Source organism: Gigantopelta aegis, chromosome 4, assembly GCF_016097555.1.
Source record: "Gigantopelta aegis isolate Gae_Host chromosome 4, Gae_host_genome, whole genome shotgun sequence".
Taxonomy (NCBI): Eukaryota; Metazoa; Mollusca; class Gastropoda; order Neomphalida; family Peltospiridae; genus Gigantopelta; species Gigantopelta aegis.
In genome coordinates, this window is record NC_054702.1 from 89,960,519 (window position 1) to 89,968,398 (window position 7,880).

Below are 7,880 nucleotides of genomic sequence, written 5' to 3' on the forward strand. Positions count from 1 at the left end.
TAATGGATTAAGAATCCAGGCTCTAGGTGGGAGCCGGTACCGGGCTGCGAACCCTATACCTACCAGCCTTATGTTCGATGGTTTAACCACGACACCACCGAGGTCGATATTCCCTGACTACTCTTCCACCTAAACATACGGTGCGACAGATTTATTACTCCCCTGTCGGCTATCTTAAATTGACCCCTGTTGACCCACGCATAACAGCGAGCAGTGGACCACAGAGACTGAGCATGCGCATACAACTGATAGCGTTATTTGGTAGGTGTTGTTCCTCGAAGTTGTGAAGTTGGACAGATCAAGAAAACAGAAGTAGGTGTTACTAAATTAGTTTATGTCGAACAGGGCGTCTAGCGTTTTCGATATATTAAGAGGGTTTTCATGCAGCTAGCATTTTGTAATAAATGGCGTTAGAACGTCTTGTCTGCAAAATTGTTTTACGTGTAAATAAAATGATACTCAACAAAATAAGTTACTTTGTTACACACTCGTTGGTGAGAAAATCATGCCTTATTTCTTATAACACATGGTTGTTTTCACACGTACGTGTGGTAACAATTTCAAGACATTCGACTGGCTGCACCTAGGTGATGACCAGGTCACCAGTGCCATACATCCAATGAAAAACAATACGGTGGAAATCGATTACACTGTGGCGTATAGACAGTCATGTGTCTGTGACGCGTAAGTTAGCTACAAGTACAACGGCTGTAAATAACTTTTAGTCGAAAAAGATCTTAAAATTTGCTTAAAACCTGGTTTTTGAGGATATTTAAGAAATAGAATAATACATTCGTGTCCATTAGATACCATTTATCTCACAACTTGTTGTTTAAAAACGTGTCAAACTGGCTTTCGCTCGTTAGATACATTTTAAAACAACTCGTTGTGAGATAAATGGTATCTAACGGTCACTCATGTATTATTTTCTGTGTAGCAATGCAAACAATGACAGGCGGCACTGTGAACAACTCCGACAACCGCTGTTGCCTAGTTGATTATTTTCTGGACGATTTATGCCTCATCACACATGTGGATACTACAGCTTATTACCGGCCTCGGTGGTGTAGTTGTTAAGCAATCGGACTTGAGGCTGGTAGGTACTGGGTTTGACTCCTGGTACTGGCTCCCACCCAGAGCAAGTTTAATGACTCAATGGGTAGGTGTAAGGCCACGACACCGACTTCTCTCACACTAACAACTAACCACTGGACAGTTTAGATAGCTGAGGTTAGCGTGCCTGACCCTTAATTGGATATAAGCACAATGAGACCCGTCCTGTTCTCTTGTAGCCTGAGTGTGTGGAGCTCATAGTGGCATCCGTCTGGTAGTGGTTTCCAGTTCTGGTTGGAAAACCGGCCCCTCAGCTTCGCTGTATCCGTGGTGTCACCCTGCAAGTAGTCGTGGAACTGAGCCTTGAGTTTCTCCAAAGCCAAGTGCCAGTCATCCTTGCGAACAGGGGCGTGAGGCTGTCGCGCTGGCTGGACTGAAGGAGATGTTGCCTTCCTCTTTCCAGCCGCCGTCGCACCAACAACATCCACATGCGGCTCAACGGGAGCGGTCTGTAAAGTCGACCGCTGCACCGGAGCAGGCATGGGCGTACAAGTCGACACAGGAGGCGGCGGCGGCGACTGGGTCATGGCGGTGTCCAGCAGGCCTGCCGTAGCGTCGAAGGAAGTCTCCGCTGGTGGCGTCGTCTTCCTCTTCGGCGAAGTAGTGGGGGACGGCGACGCAGAAGGGACCGCCGCTGGTGGTTGAGCCGTCCCTGACGCACGTTCCTTCTTCCTTCCTCTTCTTCTCGTCTTCTTCATAGAGTCCGCGTCGCCGTAAACCAAAGACCCGGTATACGCGACGCGGAACTCCAGCAAAGTCCCAAACGAAGTTATCATACCTCCCAGGTGTGTGTGTGTGGGGGGGGGGGGGGGGGGGTTAAATCGAGAGCACAAGGTACAGCGTCTTGTCTCATCGCGAGCTCGAGTCGAAGTCTTTTGGTTAGTCTAGTGGTTAGTGGTTAGGGGACGTAACTGCCTATTTTTTTCTCGCGATTTTTTAATGGAGGCTATAGAGGTTTGCAAACGAATCACAACACATTTTTGCATGGATTAGGCCTACAACTAATTTTGAGGGTAGAATGGTGGAAATACATGGTAAAATGGTCGGGGGTTAGCACATTTTGCCCGAATATTTGTATAACTTTTGCTTGAATTTGAGGTTTTGCTCCAGCACTAGGAGGGTAGTTGTTCCCTTCCCCCACCCCCCTCCGCCCGTCTCGTACGCTTATGGTGTTATGGACGATTAAAAAAAAAAAAAAAACTTAGAGTCACGCATATTTAACTCCGTGACTTCACATATATACTGCGTGTTATAGTCGTCGGTAGTGAGGGTGGGGTGCCGGGTACTGTCCTCCAACTCTGAAGCTGAAATAGACCGATTAAGCGTTGATACATAGGCATCGGAAGAGGGGAGGGGGGCGGGCAGGGGCACTGGTCCCCAACTCTGAAGATAATGTATTGTCACCCCCAGTTGAAGTTCAAATATATTTTGCCCCCTCCCCCTCCCCTATCGCTGTCATCTTCTGATGCCTATGTGAAAGATGAATTAATAGCTGCCCCCTCCAATTACTGCCATCGTCGGACGTCTATGTCGAGTTATGCACTTATTATATTACCTGCTGAGCTTGAAGAATATATGCCATATTGTGCCTCTTCATTGTTACTACTGTTAACATGTGCATGCGAACTTTACAAACAACGGGCTTAACCTCTAAGTCCGGGCCAGGTGTGGGGTGGGTAAGTTTGAGGTGGGCGGTTAAAGACTTAAAGCTGATTCATCCTACTTATGTCCGGACAAAAAATTAAATCCAAAAATAAAATTAGAGTGCTCGGCCAAAAAGGTTTTAGAGTGATTTGAGCAAATGAAGTGTGTCGGACTGTTTACCAAAAAAAATAAACATAAAAATTTGAACCACGGCCAAAATATTTTAAGTCCGACTAAGCCCCAAAAAGGAGGTTACCTGTTCCAGGAGAGGTTGGCGGCGGAACTCGTGGCGGGGTGAGGGGATGATCGACTCGGAGCCTCGGGAGAGCCTTCGCCAGGTCGATGTAACAATCCAGAAGAATTGCTGGTATTGATGATACGATGGATCGTTGTAATCCATGTCTAATCGCAGCAATCCTTGTCAATACACTCAGTTCCGCTCAGATGTTAGGTACCAAGTGTCCCTGGGTTCGTAAAGCTGTAGCTGGTACCGCCGCCCCTGATCTGATGGTAGTGGTCGCCAACCTGTCTCCTTGTGTGGGTATATTTCCCCCTCACAGTTGTGCGGAATTTCGATGTTCCAAGTTTCGGGTTGGGTCGGCGGGTCCTTATACGACACTTTCCTTTTCTTGGCTTCTCGCTCTGCATCCGCCGCAACAACAACCGCTGGAGACGCCTGTGGGCTGGACGGTAGAGTCAAGACAAACACACGTCCAGTTTCCATTGGCGCTGGTGCTATTGAGGGAGGGGCCGCTACTGACAGCTTTGACACACCCCCCACCCCCCACCCTTTGCCGCTCCTGGCGTGGGATGCATCCTAGTGAAAGATGTTTTAATGTATTAAAAACATAACTATTTTTCTTTATTCATATCAGATGGATAGAGTAGCGTACCAGAAGAAAGTGTCTGACTATTTCTCTGCAGCTTGTGTTGAGATGGCCTTACAACTGGCCAGAAATACTGGAATACTTGACGTCTTGTTCTCTGCAGAACAACCACTGACCTCCGTGGAAATAGCAGAACAAGGGAAGCTTAAAGAAAGGTCAAAACGGTGTTATTTTTATTTTTCATATGACTAAAGTTATTTTATCGTTAAATTTAGACATCGGTTAGTATGAATAGATATTTCCATTCATGATTCGTGTATAATGACTTCATAAATATGGACAAATTTAACTCGTTTGAGGGTTTGGGTTTTTTTAACCGTCTGTAAACATTGAAGTCAAACTCTCCGAAATTGAATATTAAAATGTTACGTATTTTGGTTATTATATAATGCCTGCTTCTGTTCTTGAAACATGTACACATTTACTTCATAAATGCAAACACATTTAACATGCATTTTCTGTTTTCGTTCCACCTCTCTAAGCTACTTGTTATGAATAATTTGTGAAGTCATGTCTCACGATAATAATTGATGACATTAATATAATCAGTAAACCATATCTTGAAAACTGAAGTATGTTACTACACCAAACATTTCAGGAAAAGGAAAGAAAAAAACATTCGAGATATTTTTCTATATTTTCTATTTATGTCGTACTGTTCTCGTTTCTTTCAGATATGTGAGAGAGATTCTCGGAGCGTTGGCCGTTTCAGAAATAATACAAGTGGACGATACTTCGACGAAGTTCCATGTACCTAATCATCACAAAAAGGTTCTCCAAACGCTGGCAGTCATCGGAAAGGCAGCACCTATCATAGGTTCGAGGATGGAAGTGATGACGGACATTGTTTCCAAAGATGGTCCAGCTGGTAAGTAGACAAAACAAAAAGTTGTTCTGACGTCGGATGGCCATATAGTATGTCTGTGCAATATTGAGAAACTCGGCATGTATTGTCGCTGGAGATTTACCCAGGATTTCTTCTTGGCTGGGGTGAATCTTAAACGAATTCTACTCAAAAAGGAGATTCAGTTTTCAATAAATTGATCATAAATGTATGCCTCGTATGCTAGAGTATTATTAAGGTACAATGTTTGGGACGAGTTCATAATGCAATAACCCTGCTAAAGTCTTAAATCGCTACCGCTATTAGAATAATTATCATACTGCAATAACCCTGCTAAAGTCTTAAATCGCTACCGCTATTAGAATAGTTATCATTATTATTTGGTGTGTGTTTAGTTTCATGAAATACTGCGATTATAAAAACGTACACGTTTATGTGTTATAGTGCCACTCTTCAGAAAATAATATATGTATTTCGAGGTGAAGTACACAATGATAGGACCTAAGCACGGTATTACTGTGGGCCTGTTTTGAAGTGTAAATATGACAGTAATATGTATTTTATGCTTATCTTGTACTTGTATATTAATGTGGTCATATACGTCTTTACTTACAGGTATCCCGTTTGGTGAACCCGAGTTTAACTGGCTGAAAGAAACTAAAATGCTTACACAAGATGCTTTCATAGATGGTGATCTCCTGGGCTGTTTACCTGAGATCAAAAGTCAATTAGGTACCGACCAACTCACTATGTCTCGAACACTCAGTTAAACTGTATGGTGGCACCATGTGGAGGGCAAAGTGGGCAGTTGCCTGTAAGAAAAATACAAACGTTTTTTTTTAGGTTAAAGATACCCTTTGCTAAGTGAGGTCCTGTTGAACTAATTTAAACAAAACAGCAGTATTACTGAATAAGCAGTGCAAATATATCCATAATTTCAGTGGGAATACAATTACTTTCTTTTGGGGATTTTTAGATAATAAATATCTATTTTTGGTTTGTTTTAATTTGGAGGGGGGGGGGGGGGGGAGTTGGGGGTGTGGTGTTGTTTTTGTTTTTGTTTTTGTTTTACTTGAATAGACTGAGAAATGGAGAGAAGAGATTGGTTAATTAACAAGCATGTACAACCTATAATATTTATTTTATAGATATATGATTTTTATTTTACAGAACAGGGAATACATGTTTGCGAGTTTGGCTGTGCTAATGGAATAGTACTTCTGAATCTGGCCGCACGATATCCCAAGTCAACGTTCGTTGGCAGTGATATCTCAAAGTCTTCCCTCGACCAGGCGCAAAACGTGGCGGTAGAAAGAGGACTCGGAAATATTAAATTTGAAGTTCATGACCTGACTGACCTACCGGACGCCATCAACAACTCGTTCGACTGGGTTTTTCTGCAGGACACCCTCCACGATTTGCCGAGTCCCGGCAAGGCCATGCAAGGTGTAAAACGATCTTTGAAGAAAGGTGCAACCGCTAGCTTTGTTGACTTAGGAATGCAAGGTAAATTGGCAGACAACAGAGGCAATTTATTTTGGGCCCAGATGTATACATTTGGGTCATTCTTTTGTGTTCCTGGTAGTCTGGTGCAGAGCAAAGACGCAGAAGCATTTGGTCCTTGCTGGGGTGTGGAGAAAACTCGACAGTTGATTAACGAAGCGGGATTATCTGTTGTTAAGGAAGATTTTAGTAGGCGATCCCCCGGATTTGTACATTACGTATGCAAGTGCGGGGTTAATAAAGTTGGGGTGGATTCAGAGTTGGCAAAAGTCACCACAAGCAAAATATAGAAACACTCGGCTTCGGTGGCATCGTGGTTAAGCCATCGAACATAAGGCTGGTAGGTACAGGGTTCGCAGCCCAGTACCGGCTCCCACCCAGAGCGAGTTTTAACGACTCAATGGGTAGGTGTAAGGCCACTAGACTCTCTTCTCTCCCAGTAACCGCTAACAATTAACAAGTAACCCACTGTCCTAGATAGACAGCCCAGATAGCTGAGGTGTGTATCCAGGACAGCGTGCTTGAACCTTAATTGGATATAAGCACGAAAATATGTTGAAATGAAATTAAATGAAATGAAAAAGAAATAAGGGATCACACCATTATTAACAGCAAAGAATGACTGAAACAAAATCTGTCACCCACAGTGTCACGAAATCAACAGTATTACTGGCTTTCAATCCCACTTTATGTACAGACATTGCGATGCTAATGGTTAATTAATTACGGTCTACTATACCAAGTGTTCCCTTAGTTTTGTCTCAATATATTTTACCGTTTCATTTGGGAAATGTTTGTGAAGCACACGCTATCTTTGTATTATCTGTTTTTAATTTTATCTATTCAAGATTATGACACGACTTCGTATTAAATTAAATAAAACAGAAATTTTGGAGTTTGTTTTAGATTTGTGTTGCTGCTGTTGCTACAATTATGATTATAGTTGTGTACGGAATAGATTTTTTTAAAATGACATATGCAGAATCTATATTTCATTTTTGCTTTCTTTGTTGCATGTTAAAAAAATCAAGAATGTTTTATTCTTTTATTGTGGCTGGTTAATCAACATGCAGTTGAACTTAAATAACACGCAATTATGATCGGCGTCTAAAGATGTTGTCCAGCAGTTTGTAGGGGTGGGGTCAATGCAAGGGGGTGCAGTTACTAGTACATGTATATATTAATTTGATTTTTAGCTGGGAGAACAGCGAGACTTAAGGCCGGTATGTACTAGGGTCTCCACGAGTACTGGGGCACGGACCGAGTCTAGCACGACTCGAGTCCGTTCACAGAACTCGAGTACTCGTACATGGAAGAGCATTCCTATTTAATTATATTTTTGTACGTCATTTTGCTATATGCTAGTACCCGGTTAGACCTACATGTATATTATAGGGCTATGAGAATGTATGGATTTTAATACAATGGCATGATTTGGCATCCATGTTCAGCGTTGGAATTAAGATGCCTAATGCTATTTTACTTTATTCCTTAGTTTCATAATCATCTAGTGTAAGTGGCGGGTACTCGGGTCCGGGTCGAGTTTCACCCTCGAGTCCAATATTTTGGACCAGTGGAGGCCCTTGTATGTAATGGGTTCGCATCCCGGTACCGGCTCCCATTACTAATTAAATATGTAACGAGCAATCATTGCCACGATGTGGTTTAATTGTTGTCACGGGTCTTGTTGGCGTTTGAACGAGTACACCATGACAACTACATATTACATGGATACGTGTTTAGTATGTGTGTTATAAATGAGGATAATTTGCCCATGAAATATAGACTCTGGGAGAACAGATTCTGTTCACACGTCTTGCAGTTTTCTAGCAAACCACGAACTATACTGGGAGACAGACTCGGGAAGAACAGATTCTGTTCACACGCCT

General features: G+C 42.7%; 1 protein-coding gene across 1 annotated transcript; it reads left to right on the forward strand.

Moving 5' to 3' along the window:
- Positions 1 to 254: 254 nt before the first annotated feature.
- Positions 255 to 6,879, forward strand: LOC121372368. Its single transcript, XM_041498670.1, has 5 exons — positions 255 to 312; positions 3,633 to 3,799; positions 4,319 to 4,512; positions 5,104 to 5,220; positions 5,659 to 6,879. The coding sequence occupies exons 2-5, from the start codon at positions 3,633 to 3,635 to the stop codon at positions 6,279 to 6,281; spliced, it is 1,101 nt and encodes a 366-aa protein (XP_041354604.1). The 5' UTR covers positions 255 to 312; the 3' UTR covers positions 6,282 to 6,879.
- Positions 6,880 to 7,880: the final 1,001 nt, after the last annotated feature.

Excerpts from the sequence above, each read along its gene's own strand:
- LOC121372368 (XM_041498670.1), top strand. The coding sequence starts at position 3,633 with ATGGATAGAGTAGCGTACCAGAAGAAAGTGTCTGACTATTTCTCTGCA. Across the intron at positions 4,513-5,103 it reads TTCCAAAGATGGTCCAGCTG|GTATCCCGTTTGGTGAACCC; the intron begins GTAAGTAGACAA and ends CTTTACTTACAG. Across the intron at positions 5,221-5,658 it reads TGAGATCAAAAGTCAATTAG|AACAGGGAATACATGTTTGC; the intron begins GTACCGACCAAC and ends TTTATTTTACAG.